Raw genomic sequence first — 19,022 nt, forward strand, 5'->3', positions numbered from 1 at the left:
GGCACTACTTGTGCTTTTTCTGGGAAAATCATGTATCTAAAATTTGGGTGTAGAATAGCACCTACAACAATGTCATCCCTCTAATGGCTCCCACAAAGAAGAGAGAGTAGAAAGCTGGAATCTCACTGGGCTCAGGTTTTATTTTTCAGTTTAAAATAGATGGGTCTATTGTGCAGTCTTAAGAATGAGAATACAGCTCTTGGCCCAGGGCTTCACTGCTGGCAGTATTTGATCTAGCTAACGTAACGTTGTGTTTAATACATCTCAGCAAACTGCCTTATATAGTAGGATAGAGAAATGAGTCTCTTAACCATAATGGAATTGGTAGACCCCAGTTAAGTAAACTAGATACTATAAAGTGATCTCCTAATTCATTGCAGAACTTGCATATTCTGATACCAGTTCTTGCCGTTTGATCCTTTAAGGAGCTAACTTGAAAATCCCATCCTGCTTCCCAACATGCTTTTTGAAGCTACAGTCTGGGTGTCACTGAAGATTATGGCCAAATCTTAACTGTTCCCAGAGTACAAGAATGGCTTTGGGAATGTTAAGGCCATTTCTAGAAAAAGCACTGACCCTCCTCAACACAAAAATGTAGCTTCATATCACCATGTAATGGTGGTGATTTCGGGCAGCCTCTTCATTTCCTACTTCCTCTTTAAGACTACAACAGCTGTTTGCATATTAAAGCTAAGAGTGTACTCCTGTCAGTTATTATCAGCCTTTGCAAGGCAGTGCTATTACTGCCATGCTTAGTATCATGGAACTGAAGTTGATGTCTTTATCAAGCTCCACCGGACAGCAGGAACTGTTACATTTATCTTTTCCCAGCCGGAGAAGAGGTAAGTTACTACTGGCAGTACTGTATGTCAGGTCAGTAAGATAATGAAGTGAGGGGATATAAATACGTTTTTAAATTCTGTAGCTGAATGCTACTGTCCAAAATGCAAGTGCTTGAATTCCTGAATGGTTGATAGGAATTTTTAAATTTTGCTTCTTCATTAGAAAAGCAGGATGTGTGGTAGATAACAGATGATGGGAAAAGACCTGTCCTCTCTAAATAAGCTTAACTTTGTATTTCTCTAAAATCCAAACCAGAACTTGTCTAATCTAACCTTAGTAGTTTTACAGATTAGGGTTTTAGGATAAGCTAAGTCTTTTGGCTTCATTCATGTGAATAGAGAGAGACAGGCCCACACACTCATCCCCTGGTGCCATGAGTTCTTCCTGCACAATTGCTTTCCGCTTGTGACAGAGGGAGAATGCACACCTAACTGAAAATACAACACAGTGAGGTCATGAGAACTAGGAAAAAGGAAACCTTTCCTATCCTAACAAAAACTGGAGTTAAGCACCATAATTTTTTTTTTTCTTCAGTTAATAATTTTTGCATGCTACTTCAGTGAGTTTGGGTATCTGGAAAACGAAGCAGGAAGCTAGAGCAGACTCAGCTTCAGTAAGCTTTGTTTTTCTTCCTAATAGCCAAGCATTGTTAGATGCCCAGACGTGCTCAAAAAAGCCTGGTTCATGTGCACAGTCAAAATTGGCTTGTTGGTATTTGAGTTCAGGATTCATGCATTTGAAAAATAAAATTATGAACCAGTCTGGTGGCCTGTTTTGTGATGTGGCATTTAGTTCTGTAGAATATGAATGCTATTACTAATAACAATTACATTAAGGAATAACTAATAAGAAAAATAGAATCACTGCTGTTGGCCTGCAGGGCTTTTCATGGAGCAGCATGGAAGATGCATGTCCCTTTTCCCTTTTGGCCAAAAAAGTAACTTTAATGTCCTTGAGTGACGTATCCAAGCATGGGCTAACCAGCAAAATGTCAGAGATGTTAACAACTCAATTTCTGCTTTTGCACATATCGGAAGTCCACAGTGGGACTTCTGGTTTTGCTGCATCATCTCCCTGATTCCCTGTCTCACTCTCCATCCTGCAATCTAGGAGATTGTCCCAGGCAAGTCCCTGCCAGTTGCTGCTGAGTTCATGAGATGCCCGAGGCTGGTCACTGACTCTGAGGCAATTGCACTGAGCTTTCTGTCTCCCTGTCCTGAAACAGGAACACATCAAGAAAACCCACTGTGGCCAGAGCTGGCTTAGAATGAGTAAGTGGTGATGGTAACTGAAGTAACTTTGAGGTACCTTTTCTGTCAGGTGGGAGGAGAACAAGGAACACTTTTGTTTTCCTTCCGTAAGTCTCAGTACCTGCAGGGAAGCTAGAACTTAGACACAGGGGGTGTAGAGATTCCCTAACAAACAAGTGGGGAAGTTGTGAGTGGGGTAGGCAACCAGAGGGCTAATCAGAAGGGAAGGACAGCAATCAACAAAACAAGGCTTCCCTGAGGACTTCATGCAGCTAGACAGCCTTCCTTGGTAGGACACTGGTGCTCTGCAAAGGCATTTGCTGGGAATCACCGTGACTGCAGCTGGGATGTCCATTTTTCACAATGTCCCTGGCAGAGGGCTGTCTCCTGCCTTTCCCACTTCAGGATGCCTGTGGGCTCTGCACAACTTGCACATCATTCATAGTTTTCTGCCTTTATTTTATGATTAAGAGAACCGATATTAATGGCAAAGTGTGGTTGCATAAAAAGTCATCCCTAAACAGGCTGTTAGTCTTAGCATGCCACAGAGCAGACAAGGCCTTGGAGAGTTGGTGGAGGGAAAAAAAGTTTCCCTTACTGTTAAGGGAAACAGTAAGCACAGGCAGCAGCGGGGAAGAAGTGCCCTAGGAAGATTGAATTCTCCTGTTTCTCACCTACAAAAAGAGCGCAGATTTCGGTTTGCTGCCATCTTTTCCCCTTTGCTTTTAGTGAAAGTTAGGACATCAGGCAAACTTGATTTTGATTGTAAGTCATAGATCAAGCTCAGCTCTGGCCCTATGGGCTTTTATCTCCCTTTCAAGTGTCCAATCATCCAAACCATTGACTTCTGACAGCTGTCCAAGGGGTCATCGGAGCCTTCCTAGAAAAAAGGCAGGCTACACCGGAATTACTGTATGTGGTAGGGTTACACAGGATAAGTTTACTGAGGAAAAAAGAAGTAGTATAACAGTGTTTTCATTGAGATGGATTGCTCTACACCAGGCAGCAGGAGACGTGATTTCATAGTCTGAGTTGGGCTGGAGCTCTGAGGCAGGCAGTCATCCCACATCATCCCAAAGAAGCCAGGACGCATGGGACTCAAGCCACAACCATTATTTCCATGGAGATGGAGCACTATTCTCCCAAGTCATGAAGAACTAACTGTAGACAAAAGAGTATGTGTGTCCCACCTGAAGCACCAATGCATCCAAGAAACCTGGGAAGAAACTGTGTCCTCTTTTATGTCTCCTTCTTGCGATCTGGTCATAAATTAAAAGGTAGAGTGATGAACAACAGTATGGGAGTAAATTGTACCTAGTAACAGTAAAATGCACAGAGGCATCCATCAGTAAGGTTGTTCAATAGAACAGAATACTTTATGCTGAAAAAGAGCCCTGGCAGTCACCTAGCCCAACCTTCCACGCAAAGTATGGCCAACTTAAATCCAGTTGCCCAGGCTTTGTCCTGTCAAGTTTGGTATATTTGCAAGAGTGGAGACTGACAACCTTCAGCTGGGCAACACTGTTTGACTATGCCTCATTGTGATTATTTTTTTATAAATGATGTGGATATAGATGAAAAATGTACAGAAAATGTCTTCTGCAAATGTTAGGTAATCTCTCAAGGAGTTATTGTAAAACTAATCTGATGAAAATTGAGAAAATGTAACTTGATAGTTTCATGAATGCAGAACAGTCCTGGTAAATGCTAGTTCAGATGCCAAGGCTGTGTACTACTCTAAATGGGTATAAATCCAGCAAAAAAATATGGCTGTAATTAAAAGCAGAATTTGACCATATAAATTTTACAGAATCCTTTGAGTAAGCTTGTTTGGATGCACATTCTCAGCAATGCAGAGCACTGAACTCAAACTATGAAATCTCAAAATGAAACTGGAACTGCTGACAAATTCCTATGAAACTTGGTGGTTTCCTTTTAAAACAGTCAGTTGTTCTGTGACATAGAGCCTGGATAAGATCAGCCTCCAAGTTATGCTGTCGGTACATGTTTTAAACTGATCATGAGAACTGGATAGTTTCTGCTGTAGTGCAAAGTAGCTGATAGAGCTACTTGGTAAAACCAAAACTCCTAGCTGTTGCATGAACCTGATTCTTCCAATGCCTGCATAAACATCTAAAGTGAGTACAATGCTGCTAAAATGCAAATTGATATTTACTGTATTTCTGACTGGTGGATTGCAGGGTTTTTTCCTATATTCTAAAGATTTACTTAAATTAAGTTTATTTTCAAATGATATGTAGGAAGTAGACTCTGATTCTGAACCAGAGACTGGATAAGTCCCAGATCCTAAAACACAGGTCCATATAACTTCAAACTCTGGGGAATAAAATGTTTTAGAAGCTGAACCTGTCTTGCATCTCAATCTTCTGTCATAAGCAATGGCAGAAGAGTGGTGCTAGCGAGCTTCTTGAGCTTTTGCATTGGGATGTTGCTGTTCCTGGATCTCTCATTCTGAATTTCAGGGAGGAGTTGTACAGAGAACAAAATCTGTACATGTTTGTATCTGTATGTTTCTGCTTACTTTCTTGTAGTTGTTATTCAACCCCTACCTGCAGGTGGTAGGTTGTTTTAATTGTACACCAAGTCTGGAGACCTTCACCTTCTGCATTCCCAGGAGGAGCACAGGCTAGGAAGAGGAGAAGTTCTTGTGCTCCTCTGAAGTCTTTCTTTCTGTAGAAGCTGGAGATATGAAGGAAGATTTGCAATGTATCACACCAAAGTTTCAGCCTGTATTGTTCTGTGCTGCTGCTAGAGCTGAAAAGCATGCGTTCCCTAGATACGCAGCTGCATTTTAAATGTAATAATATTTTCTGTAACAAGTTTTCAACCCAATCTTATCCTAACATTTATGGCAAAAAATATATTTATTTGAGGTTGTACTCAAATTATAGTAGTTAACATTGAATAAAATAACAGTGAAAAATATACAACAGGTGACAGTTACACAATGGAGGGAAAGTGAAAATGTGCAGCACGGGTGAGCAAAGAAGGAAGTGAGAAATGTTATCTCTTTATCTGAAAGCTGAAGTGAGATGGAGAGCTGACTGAAACAATGCAACTAGGCTGTCACAGGTGATGCGAACATCAGATACAAAGCAATGGACTCAACAGTAAATTAACTGCATATTGAGGTGGTGTGCTGGTTTTGGCTGGGACAGAGTCAACTTTCTTCATAGTAGCTGGCACAGTGTTATGTTTTAGATTTGTGCTGGAAACAGTTATTTTATATCTATATATAGTTATAAATATATCTATATCAACAGTGTTGACAATACAGAGGTGTCTTCGTTACTGCTGAGCAGAGCTTCACAGAGTCAAGACCTTTTCTGTGTCTCACTCCAGCACACCAGCGAGTGGGCTGGGGGTGCACAAGAAGCTGGGAAGGGGCACAGCTGGGACAGCTGATCCCAACTGGCCAAAGGGATATGCTGTACAATATGATGCCATGCTCAGCATACAAAATTGGGGGAAGAAAGAAGCGGGGAACGTTCGGAGTGATGGCTTTTTTCTTTCCAAGTAACTGTTAACGCATGACGGAGCCCCGCTGTCCTGGGGATGGCTGAACACCTGCCTGCCCGTGGGAAGTGGTGAATGAATTCCTTGGCTTGCTTTGTAGTGTGTGGTTTTTGCTTTACCTATTAATCCATCTTTATGTTAACCCATGAGTTTTCTCACTTTTCCAATCCTGTCCCCCAGCCTGCTGAGGGGGAGTGAGTGAGTAGCTGTGTGGTGCTTGGCTGCCACCTTGGGTTGAACCACAACAGGTGGACAACAGGGGACTGCAGTGAGGGTGCAGCAGCAGAGGAAGAACAGCAGGTGAGAGGGTGTGTGGATGAGGTGGGTTGGAGAGGATGAGGGCAGAAGACAAAGTCCACAGAATGTACTAAGACAGCCTGAGAAATGGACCTTGAACAAATGTTAATATGCATTGCTAGTTTTTTTATGAAGTCCTTGAAATGGAAGCAAATACCTTCTTTCTGACAGTGAGATATAGAACAGAGGTTATTTGTATAAGGATCTAATGCTGCTAGGAATTTTAAACTTTTTTTTAAAACCTGTTTTTTTGTTTAAGCTGGATCCTTCACTGAAAGAAAAATCAGTTTAGTCATGTCATGAGGAGGTTGAAAAGGTTGTGTCTTTTTGCACACGTGAGAGTTTTGGAAGGAAGCTTCTGAAACCACAAGATGCACAGAAGGCAAAAGAGTTTCAGTAACAGAGAAAGACAAAGAAAGCAAACAGTGCCTGGGACCCTTCAGTCTTTTGCCGTGTACATATGTGTATGAGAAGATGGTCTGTTTTCCAGAAGAATAAGCATAAAACTCAGTTCATGCAGGAAGATCTGAATTACCCCAAAACAAAGTAGTTTAGGCATGAGCAGCATTACAGTCACATTAGCCTGGTATTGCTCTGATGCTTCTTTTGGCCAAATGGAGCCAAGCAGGATACCATGTTAACAGCTTGTTTGCTTCTGGTATTCAGATGAGTTTGTCTTTCTGGGATATTTCCAGAAGGGACTGCATTGTGCTTTGCACAGACACTACCTTTGCAGTACAAAAATACAAAGACTTTAGAAAGAGAGGGAATAGGAAAAGCATGATCTGAGCTGACCTCTGTAATTTTATAGAGTGTATCAGTGGCAGAGCAAAAATGTTGAATGTAGGAATGAGCAAATCAATTTCAAGTTTCAAATCTATTAACAAAGTGTATCAGCTCAGGATTTTTCACTAGTTTTCACATCACTTCCACTACCCTGTTTGCTGAAGTGCATTTGAGAGTTTGTGCGGAGGTGGGCACAGGGCACCTGGCCAGCCTGGTGAACGGCCAGCCTCCTCCCATCTCCCATCTGTGGAGTGCAATGAACCTGTATTCTTCCAGGAACTTTGTAAGAACATGTGTCTTATACCTGCTAAAATGGAGCATGATCACATTGCAACTGCTGTCAATGTGCTAACTTGATCTGCAGGGAAATACAATACAAGCAAGGGTGTGTCTACAATACCTGCTTAACTTCAAAAGGGCCAAGTACCCTTTCCTTGGTCCTTTAATTTTTCACACTGAAGTCTGAGCAATTATTGTGAACTTCTCTGTATGTTTGACTTGTACTCTACACCTGGAGAAGGGCCAGTGTGCTTGGAAACTTGTTTAGATTTTCCAGCAGTTCTCATTATTCTAGTGGAGGATACACTCTTGGTCTACAAACTCTTCTTGCTTACTGCCACTAAGTGTCATTATGTAAATGCTAAATGTTTTTGCTGTTTTTAATTGTCCCTTCACTGGAATACAAAATATTTTAATAGCTGAAATGATGTTTCCAGGAAAGGGTTATCCATGGCTTTTTTTAGGCTATGGAGTCCCTGAATGACTGACTGTGCCTCTGGTTGTGTTCAGCTGTGTTAGTGGACAGCATAAAGAAGATTCATCTGGCACAGGATCCTTTGCTACCCTTGTTTGGCAGCAATCGTAGGATCATAGAATGCTTTGGGTTAGAAGGTCATCTAGTCCAACCCTCCTGCAATGAGCAGGGACAACCATAGCAAGGCTACTAACCAGCACTGGTGCCAGAGGGTCTTGTACTCTTGTCTTACACTAAGATGTTCCTTTTATTTAAGAAAACCACTATGATCTTTCCGATACGCAGATGAAATCAATAAAACTGAATTCACAGTAGTTCACATTATTCAAATGTGGGTTTGGATTCTTATTACTAAGGAGTAAAATGCAAAATATTCTGTGATTTCCATGTTCCTTTTCTTACAAAGCTTCTTGCAATTTTTTCAGTATTGTCAACATTGTAGGAGTTGTCAGTAACTGAGGTCAAATCACCCTTAACGCTTCTGAGCAGATTGTGTCAATCTCCCTCATCAAATCACTGTGGTTCATAACATGAGTGTTCCCCAAAGATAAGATCCAGCAGCCATAACAATAAAGACATGCCAAAGAGATCTACACAAAGCACAGCTGCTTAAAGGAAGCATCCCAGCTTTTGCTCAAGAGCTCCATGGTTTAAGCATATACCAGAGTTTAATGTTCCCCTTTTGCCACCACTTGTACCTCCTGTAAGGACAAGCACCCCTTCACTTCTGTCTGTAGAACTGAATGAAGCCTATGCTTAATATTGAAAATTGAACACTAAGTTGAAAGCAATACTGTGGCCTGGAGCACACAGCCTGTGCAGTTTGAGATGGGAATGCTGAGCCGAAATTTTCAGAGGGAAAAAGAAATATCTTTCTCACTCTTTGCCGGGAGAATTTTGAGCAACTGCTTGAGATATTATGTGAACTGGGGCATTCCACTGGCCAAAAAATTATTATTTTTTTCAGAGATGAGTGTTATAATCCCTGTGGGTGTGTGAGCTTGGGCCAGGACTAAAGTCATAGATGGTCAACTGAATCAAAAGGAGGCAAACTACATAGTATTGTTTTGACATTTTGGGGAATTTTAGCTATTTATTATCATTGCCCTCTGAATTTCACTCAGCATTCACTAAGCAAACTTACCAGAACATGTTTCTTTTGGGCCAAACAAAGTCAAATATGAGTTTCAACCAAGTACTTTTAGTAAAATAAAAAAGCTGTATAAAAAAAGAAGAATATATTCCTCCCTTTTCCTATTCATATTGTCATGTCTTTGTTTTCATTGTTTCCACTTAAATTTTTAGGCTTGGGCCCCATAGCCTCATTGGAACTCTTACAACTCATAAAAAGCCATGATGGCGTTTAGATGTCTGATGCTGTGAGTTTTGTTACCTCAACCTTCAAAGGTTTATTCAGCTTCATTTTCATAATGACACAGCACTGTGTGAAAACTTGCTTTCTCTTCTGCAGGTTGGTCTGGGAAATTCATTCATTTACTGACAGGATCCAAATTGCTGTTGAAATGTCATGCAACTTCCTTGTGTTCTTAGATGTGGATTTCAATTCCTGACTTTGCTGCCAGAACCACCAAGTGCTGATTTTTATGGTGCAGTGTTGCTTTGTTACATCCCTATGAAGTTGTAACAAAGAGATGATAAATGCACTTTAGAAATGGCCTTTTGCCTACAGGAAGAAAAAGACACAAGTGCACAAACTTGTTAGGATAGTTGTGTACAAGGATTACTGCATGGCACATGTTTCACAAAAGGTAGGGAGAACATACGGGCTATTCTGTAACAGCATGAATGGTTGGTACTGCAAGCTCAGAAAAAATCACCTTCCAGATGCTGGTGCAGACCTTCTTCATGGAAGTGCATCAGGATGCCTGGCAGAGCCATGTGGTTGAGTTGCATGGGTAGATTGTGCTGAGATTGCACAACAGATTGATGTACACTAGTAAAATCATGGAAAAAAAGAAAGATGGCTTCTAATACAGACTGTTGCTGATAGATCCTTGATCCTTCTAATACAGATCCTTGCTGGTCACCACAAGCATTTTATGACTCTGCTTTCAATATCACAAGCAAAAAGTTTCCCTCTTTGTATTCTTCTATGTATTTATGGTATATGTCAAACTCTTCTCCCTCTAATCCATCTGGCCAGGCAAGATTTACTCTTATTTCGTATTTAATAATTACGATTGTTATCTGCTGGGACTTTGATTATGTATCCCCTTATTTTTATTCTACCCTTTTACTCTCAGTAATAATGTATATTTTAAAAAGTCCCCTCCCCTACATTATGCAAGGTACATGGTCTGCATTCTTAATGTACTGTGAGCTATAGAAAGAGAGTAGATCACTTCAAATGTCCCACAGGAGGCTAATCCAGGGATCTCAACATTGATGTGAAGTAGTTGCATTCTTCATTCAGTTCTTCCCTCCATGTCCACCTGTTTCTAGGTAGGCTGTGTGGAGAAGTGAGTATAGCAGCAGATTGAGGATGGTAAATTTCTTTATAGTATTAACCAGGGGTCCTCAAACTACGGCCCACAGGCTGGATACAGCCCCCCAGGGTCCTCAATCCAGCCCCCGATATTTACAGACCCCCACACACACCACCCGCCACCCCCCGCCGGGGGATGGGGGGCGAAACCAAGCAGCCGCAGATGGCTGCCTGCCACTGCATCCACGCGCCGGCCCCCTGGTTAAAAAGTTTGAGGACCCCTGGTATTAACTGTGAAATGCTGTGTTGGCTACATAATGAATGAAATCTAACCCAGCTGTCAGGGATGGGATCTTTGTTTCTACATCCAAGAAATGGAGATAGTGATGCTGATGTTGTTTATTAGCCCCTTTCCCATACAGCTAAAATAATTACAATTTATCACACATTAAGTAGTGGAAACTCAGTCAGTCCCCTGATAAAGCTAATTTGCTTTTATTTACATGTAATAAGCCTGCTTACTGTAGTTTGCACACACCCCTTTAGGGTGACATAAAAGTCACCTTTAGCTGTGACATCAAACAATTAAGGCCTACATTTCCAGGAAAATCTTGGCTGCTAACTTTACTAAAGCTTGAGCCTAACTTTCTGGGGTACAGAGGGCTCAAAAACGGAAGCGATCACAGAAATGCAACACCTGAGAAAATCAGAGCCAGAATGTTTCAAGCTGAGCCACAAATGAGTGGGGAAGTAACATTAAAAACCGTCTCCAGTAAGTCTAGCTCCAGGGAAATCTAAAATTGCTTCTTCTCTTCTTTACTTCCTTATGCCTACTTCTGGATCTCCTTCACTGATTTTTTTTTTAGAGTATACTCTATGTTAGCATGCTTTATTCAAAGTAACTCTTCCTTCTTTTCTATTATCTCATCAGTTTTGTTATAAATGTCCGTGGGTTTTGTTCTTGGCTTTTTAGTTATGTTGATCTGTATACAAAAGTACAGTTTGCTTGTTACTGGAACAGTAAGGTACTCTAAAACTGGACTTTCTTCTGTTGCATTATTTCAGGGCTGTTGGTTTACTGTCAGTAATACAAGGTACTTTGCATGTGTCAGGCGCTGCCATGTGCAAAGCGAAAGAATTAACAGCAGTAGGTTTTCACATCTCATCCATTCTGAAGCAAACTTTAATTTACCCACCCTGAGATTTCCAAGTATCTCTTGTTGAGTTCTAGGTATCTGCTGGTCTTGAGGTTAAAGAACTTGGGCAATAAGTATCCTCAAAAAAGTATACAAAGCAGAGTTGAAACAAAATCAGGGTTAGCAATCTTGTAAGCTAGATCAGGCATTAGTGCAGGCAGTTAAAAAGGTCTGCTTGTGCACGTTTCTGAAGCTCTTCCACATGTGAGAAGCCAACTGCAATTGATTTTTATTACTGATGGGTAGAGGTTCAGTGTGAAGTTGTAAAAGCACTGGCCTGTCAGACTAAGACTGCCCTGCAAGCTACAGACCCTGAAAGCCTCATGGCTGAAGTAATGGAAGTTTTATTTCCCTTCGTTGCCACAGGTCAGTAGTTCACATTCCATGTGTGTGGACAGGTTGTTTTAACCAGGATTTTCCCTGTTTCTAGTGGTAGCCTAGTGTTTGTTTTTATTTTTGCTGATTTTTAGCTGCGATGGGTTTTGAAGGCTAGCATGGCTCTAACCCAGGGGTCCTCAAACTTTTTAACCAGGGGGCCGGCGCGCGGATGCAGTGGCAGGCAGCCATCTGCGACTGCTTGGTTTCCCCGGGCGAGGGGGGTCTGTAAATACCGGGGGCCGGATTGAGGACCCTGGGGGGCCGTATCCGGCCCGCGGGCTGTAGTTTGAGGACCCCTGCTCTAACCCATCTCAGCAGGAGGAGGTAGCTGTGGCAAGTTCTGGTGCAAACCCACTTCTCTTTCAGATCCATCTGACAAAATGCTCCAGATCCTCACAATGCTGTTGCTGGAAACACATCTCTCCATGGTTTCAGGTGAGAAAGAAACTGCCTTTCAATTCCACCAGTAGAACCAATGCAGCAAATATCACCACGCCCTCGGTACACGGGCTTCAGCACTTCCAGTGACACCTACACGAACAGCCGGCGATGTCTGCAGCCTCTGCTTTGCAGCGCTGTGCAGAAGGCACTGCGTACTAACTCAGCACAGGGCAGATGTCCATCGCTTTCCACAGTCAGGCTTCTTTAAGGCACAGTGTCCTGCCAGCTGAGGCGCACAGCAGCAGCGGGCACGGCCATGAGAGGGAGGATGCCCAAAGCGAGCTAAGCCAGCTGTGAGCAGAACAACCCCAGTGTGAGGCAGAGTGAGGGAAAACCACATGTATTCCCCTGTCCAGGCCTCCAGCGGGAGCAGCTTGGCTAAAACCCAGGAGGAGCTGGGCAGCTTTTTAATTACTTTTCCCTTATTATGGTTGTATTAAAATACATAAACAAACATTCCTAGGAGGAATTGAAGCTTTCCCTGTATTTCACAAACACATGAAATAACAGGAATGTATAAACAGGTGCATGAACTTATTTTTTAATGTCACTATCAGTAATTCCAAGTGTTTCTAAATTAAATCTACCAGTATATGGTACATCCAATATGGAAAGTAGTAACAAGGTATATTGAATGATGTATCATAAATAACTCCTTTATCAGGTACACTTTAAAATGGTAAACCAGTCATAACTATTAATTTCATATTTGGTGAATAGCTAAGAAGATTATTTTGATATACTTTCTGTAACACTGTCGCATGTATCTGAGAAGATGCGTGGGATAAAGTTATGTTCAGGTGGTCCTGGGCTTGTAGAAGACTGGAATTGCTAGGTACCAATTCTTCTAAGTTACATGTGCTTATCCAGTGCAATGCTGTTTCACAGGAGTTGCACTGTTCTCTTGGTAAAGGATAATGAAACCAGATTTACTATTTCCAAAATTAACTGTTGCTTTTACTAGAATCTTAGGACTTACAGTTCAATCACAGTTCCACAGAGGTACTCCCTGTGTAATCACCCTCTCAGCCTTAACTTATATCTAAAATGTGAAAATAAAACCTTGCTCATTTTGTCCTTGGTTTTCAGACTCTGTTATCAATAGAGAATATAGAAGATTTGCTATAAATACAATTGACATGGTAGAAACGTTAGTGTGATTAGGAACAAAAAATGCTAAAAACTTTTAGTTAAACCAGTAGCCATATGCCTGCCCAAATTTAAAGAAAATCAGAACATATTTTAATACCAAAAAAAAAAAAAGAAACTCTTTTCTCTTCCTGTGGCAGCTTTATTTACAGTTGAAGTTCCTCAACAGCTATACATTGTGGAGCATGGGAGCAATGTAACCATGGAATGCAGATTCCCTGTGAACGGTTCATTAAACCTAGGACTCCTGACTGTTGTTTGGGAGCAAAAAAGGCAGGGCCAGTCGAAATCAAAAGAGGTGTACACGCTCCGCAATGGGAAGGCATCGCTTCCATCACAACATCACGATTATGTAGGAAGAGCAGCACTTCTGCACAGCGAACTGAAACTGGGACGAGCTATCCTTCAGATCACCAGCGTGAAGATCACAGATGCGGGATCATACCTTTGTCTCATTGACTATCAGGGTGCGGACTACAAGTACATTACTTTGGAAGTAAAAGGTTAGTGGCTGGCTTGAACGTTAAGTATATATTCATTGCAATGTCCCCACTATATTCCTACAAGATTGTAGAAATTGACTAATTGGGAGGGATTTGTTTCTAACTCTCTCACCAACACCTTGTGCACAGCCCCCAGGGCCATGAAAGTTATCTTTGTGCTGGCTAGTCGAGCTTCTCCAGGAGCAGACTGCTCTGCCTCCATCCTTCATCCCTCTGACTTCTTCCCACACTCTCCTCCAATGCCCCCACCCCATACCTCTCATTTGACCCCCTGCCCTTTTGGGTCACCTCTGGCAATTCCCAAAAGTTTCTCAGAGGTTCTTTAATTGACTTACAAGCCCTGCTGCAGCTACCTAAGTGGCTGGGAATTCCCCGAGTGACTGCAGCTCCCAGAGCAAGGACGTGATTTTCTGAGCTTGTCAAAGCCAAAGGGACATTAGTAATAGATGCGTACATTACCGGATAGCGTGACAGACCAGACCTTTGAAAGGCCTCTAGTGTTTCCCTCTAACTGCAGTATGCCTGTGTGATACAAAGCAGCGTTCATTTCCCACCCAGGCATTTAAATACTGACTTTTGTCAAATGCAAAAATGGATACAGCTGTTTTTAAGACCCGCATTTGTTCCTCTGAACTGTCCTTACAGAAATTCTAAGTTCATTTTGTTGTAAAATGACTAAAATATCACACTTGTCTATAAGCTATGGTAAAACAAATATTAAACCCAGCCTTTTTCTTAAAGTAGCATATTCAAAAAGTGGAAATAGGGTCCTGTGAGACTTCACTTGTTTCCTGTGTATTGATAAATTATAAATTCGGTGTCAACTTCTGCCTTGTATAAAGTAGTGAAGTAAGTTCTGTCACTGGAGGCATGAGAAGGATTGAATAACAAATACTGAATTGGTCTAGAGAACATCCTTCACCATGTCAAGTCAGTGTGCCTCAGACACAGCCATAGACAAAACATGGCATTAAAGGGAAAGAAGAAGAGCGAACTGGGAAAATGATGATTGTTGCATAAAGGAATTTCACTCAACTTCTTCTTATGCAGCATCCTACAAGAGAATAAACACTCAAGTAATGAGAAAACCAGGTGAAGACAAGTTTGTTTTTATATGCCAGTCAGAAGGCTTTCCTCTGGCAGAGGTTTTCTGGCAAAATGAGAAGAACTTCAGTCTCAGTGGATCTGCAAATACCACCTACACACTGACTGCAGACGGTCTCTACAATGTCACCAGCATCCTGACATTCAAACCAAACTTGAGTGAGAACTACAGCTGTGTGTTCTGGAATAAGGAACTGAATGGAAAAACTTCAGCTCATATTTCCACTTTAGGTTTGTATGACTTTGAACTTATACAAGACAGAGAGTGTTAGTATATACATTGTGCCCTATAACCCATCACTGGAATTTGGTTCTAGAAAACCGTGTAATATTGATGCTCTGGAAAAGAAACAAGGCTGTTATTTATGCCTTTGAAGCCTCAGCTATCTCACACTCCCGCAAGCTAGTCTGTCATTTTTTTGGTATGTATTTTAGGTTCAGGGTAGCTCCCATTATTTGGCTGCTAGTACAGAGGAAATTCTGCATAGGTGTCTCCCCTGATCTAGACTCCTAATTAATTGTTCTCCAAATGGGATACAAATAAATTGCAGTAGTGCTCACTCAAATGCCACACAAATGGAAGATTTTACTCATGTTTTTTAAAGCTTCCTATAGTTATATTGCAGAATGAACTATTCATAAGATGAGTGTGAGCCACCATGTTGATAAATTTTAAGAATCTTTCGTTCAGTCAGAGCAAGACTTTGGAGAGTTAGAACTGATTACTTCATAAACAATGCCTGTTTTGTAAAAGTTATAAATTTACTTTATTTTCATGTTTTTTGACAGCTTTAATAAGTACACAGTATAATGGACAAAAATCCCTGGTCTTATTTATTGTCCCCACGTGTGTGATGGTGGCTGTTCTTCCCTCTGCATTAATAATCTTTCAAAAGAGAAAATCATTTGAGAATGGGCAACCCAAAGAAGGTACATTTTACTTCAGATAGTGGATCTTTTCACTTAGCATGACCTTTTGGAAGTTTTAGTAACTCTAGGCACACTTGTGTGATGTTAGTCACATTTTATTTCTAGATGCACTCTGTTCTAAAATGAGATCTTGGATCATTTGAGTTGGGTTTTATTTTCCTTACCTTGTTACTTACATGAGACAAGGTATGTGAGAAGATATATTTTTTAATCCGATCAGCTACTATTCTGTAAAGAATACAAACAAAGCTTTGGTTTGGGTAAGAAGGGCTGTCAAAACATAGTTTGAACGGTGTTTTTCTTCATGGCTACAAAGTCACCGTAGCTACAGCATACAACACAGAATTTTTATTTTTGATTCCCATTAAGGCTGTATAATTAAAATGGTATGCTGTATAGGACTATCACAAACAGTGTTTCTTTCCTTGTTTGCAAGTGCAATAGTGGAAGGTAATAAAAGAAGTAGGCTATTATTCTAGTCTTGCATATGGATAGACTCCAGTAAACTCAGGCAAATGCATTTACTGTCATGAAATTAAAGTCTTGCTATTAAGGACGTCCAAATTCGGTTCAAAATTTGTAAAAGAAAAGAAGTGTAGAGAAGTTTACGTATTTGGTAGGAGTTAATAAACTTAAATGTGCTTAAAGCTTGGTTTAATCTAAAAGTTTGTTGAATTGGTGTTTTTTTTTTTCAAGTCTAGAAATGTTTAATCTAAATTTGTATATGTATTTACTTTAACAGACAGGAAAAGAAAACATAACCCTAACCCGAAAGATGAGAACAGTAAGTCATACGGTTTTCTATATTTATGCTTACAGCTTTTTCTTTCTTACAGCTAAAATCTTCACAAATCTGTAGATGGCAGCTTAAGTAGGTAGCAGCTTACATCAAAATAGAGACTAGCTTTGAATTTGGATTCAGCTTTTCTTCAATTTTCTAAGAATGCCAAATCTAATGGTATAACTTTCTCACAGGTGATTTAAAAATGTATAAATGTTTGTTCCCTTTCACTGAGCTACAGATAGCTTACACACATAGGTCGGTATACACCTCTGTATGCCAACTGCAGTTCTAGTAGCCATAGCTGAGTAGGATACACACAGAAATCTGGTTGTTCTAGAAGGCATCAAGATTTTTCTGGTAATAGTCTGTTATACCTGTGGCTCAGGCTACAGGTTTTGACAACAACAAAAAAAGATACCTCGTTTACATGGAATATTAGATCAGCAACTGAGCCAGAGCCACTTCTCATCTTCTGAGTATGTGCCTGCCCTAGACAACCAGGAATTTTTGCATTGGAGAGGGAAGGTAATGCCTCAAAAAGTATCAGGATGTATGTAACTGTCCTGTACTAAAATGGAACTGAAAAAAAGAAACTACCATAGAGAACTATAATGCTATGGTAAGAAAGCTCTTAGAATACCTACTTACATAAATCGCTTTTGTTACCTATACCTAGAAGTCTGACAGGTTAATGTACTGTCAGAAGAGAGGCTGTGGCCAGTGTTAGGTATGGTGGTACTGGGCTCAGCTGTAACTCCTTGGTGTCCAAACAGAGCCTAACAGAGCCTATGGAGATCAGGCCTGAGGCTGCCAAGTGTGCTCTAGGTATATAAATGATTCTCCCCCAAGGAACAAAACTGGAGCAAAACTGTGATGCTGCTGACCAAGCAGCCTGAAGAAACAATACACAGCAGCTTCTGGACACATAGGCAGCTTTGGGCTTTCCCAGGGACAGAATTGACTTGAGAAGCCACCTGTGTTTCTCACTGCTAAACAAAAAATAGGTCAAGAAGTCATCAGCCTAAAAAATAACTTCTGCAGGTAAAATGAAAACTAGGGATTGGATGGAGAGGGCATGAATTCACTGATTCCCACATCATCTCGGATTGCGGTGCTTGCATCTTACCTGTAGCTGTCCAATCCACTGCCATTGGAAGGTATTACAGTCAAAATGACACTTTCAGAAAAACACTTTCACCTTTCGGAAGTCAGCACTTGCTGTAGTAAAAGCCCTTTCTTATTTTTCACATGATGGTGTGATTGCCATGGGCAAATGAACAGAAGCTCAAGGCAAGCAGCAGTCTGAAGGACAGCGTTGGTGCATGTCTGGACGTGATTCCAGTGCACGTTGTCTGAGCATAGCGTGGCTTCCCATGGCTTGTTGTATTACTGTTGCAGAATTTTTTCACTTTGTGGCCCTAGCCGCCTCTATGCACTTACTGAAATGAAGAAATTAAAGGAGAGGTAGCAGCTTTTTGTGGTCTTGTTTTACTTCTTCATTTTAATGACCGAAAGTCTTTGTGCAACATGCAGTAAGTCATATGACAAACATTCATATTTCTCAGCATCATATATTTTTAAGAAACACTGGAAATAACCTTTTTTCCATGATGAATAGGTAGTTGAGGCATAAAAGCCACAGATACTTTACCAGAGACCCTTGGAAATGACCCACATGGCCTTGGTTACAGGAACAAGGATTGCTCATGTTATCATTTTATCTTACAGCTCAAGCTGTATCAGCACTGAAGGTGTAGGACATTTCACCTCATCACTGAAGTCCCAGTTCTGCAAACTTTTATTCAGATGCACAGATTTTACCCATAAGCATTCCCATGGATGCTATCTAACCAGATTTTGGTTTTGTTATTTAATTTATATGGCAGATAGTGATAGCTCTGGTGTAATAGTAAATTCAGAATTTGGACAACAGATAAGAGAGAGAGAGAGAGAGAGAATTCTTCCCTCAAAAAGAATTGCAACAGGAAATCTTTGTAATTAATGGCTGCTTTAAGGAGCCATTTTAACTTCAGCATAGCCCAGAAACGTTTGCATACAATAAAGACATGGCCTTAACAACTCAGTTGTTAAAAACAGTTATTTATTTGCTTAAATTATTGGAGATTTAAAAAATAATACTAATCCATTTTCTTTTTTCAAGGAGATGATTTTAACGCTCAAACTGAGGCTTTATACTTGTCAACTGTCACAGCTTCAAGAGACAGTGGGAGTGTGGGTCTCTGAAAACGCTTCATCTCACATGCCGTAATTTGCACTTTTTGTATCTGTTTTTGGGGACTTCAAAGGACAGTTATAGCACTTTATCTTCGGCATGAACAGTGAACTCAAGGGGATTTATTGCTACTGTAGCAATGGAAAGCTATGCTTCTTCAGATACCCTATTTTGAAGTTACTGAGAATTATGTGGTCATGAAATGTGGTTTACCATTGCAGAGAGGGTGTCCAAGTGCCTTTGGTACACTTTTGCACTTACTGTTGCTCAAGTTTGTTTAAGAATGCCTTTATTAACTGTTCCAGTCTCAGGAATGGTGCTTGGATTCAAACATCTTTCGGCAAGTTGAATAAAAGCTGTACATACTCTCTTATTTCTAAACAGTCATCTT

At 40.8% G+C, this 19,022-nt stretch overlaps 1 protein-coding gene across 7 annotated transcripts; it reads left to right on the forward strand.

Annotated features, from left to right (window-relative positions):
- Positions 1-67: 67 nt before the first annotated feature.
- On the forward strand, positions 68-19,004 carry LOC308056636 (programmed cell death 1 ligand 2-like). 7 transcript variants are annotated; one of them, XM_080372310.1, is made up of 7 exons: positions 68-842; positions 11,803-11,922; positions 13,218-13,580; positions 14,631-14,915; positions 15,474-15,614; positions 16,357-16,398; positions 18,560-19,004. In XM_080372310.1, exons 1-7 carry the CDS (start codon positions 749-751, stop codon positions 18,640-18,642), a joined length of 1,128 nt encoding a protein of 375 aa, XP_080228436.1. In that variant the 5' UTR covers positions 68-748; the 3' UTR covers positions 18,643-19,004. The 7 variants fall into 7 exon arrangements, with proteins under 7 accessions (XP_080228436.1, XP_080228438.1, XP_080228439.1 ...); XM_080372312.1 differs by having other exon boundaries at positions 11,854-11,922; XM_080372313.1 differs by lacking the exon at positions 18,560-19,004 and adding an exon at positions 18,127-18,505.
- The last annotated feature ends 18 nt before the right edge of the window (positions 19,005-19,022 follow it).

The sequence above is a fragment of the Falco punctatus genome (genome assembly GCF_963210335.1).
Source record: "Falco punctatus genome assembly, chromosome: Z".
Lineage (NCBI taxonomy): Eukaryota > Metazoa > Chordata > Aves > Falconiformes > Falconidae > Falco > Falco punctatus.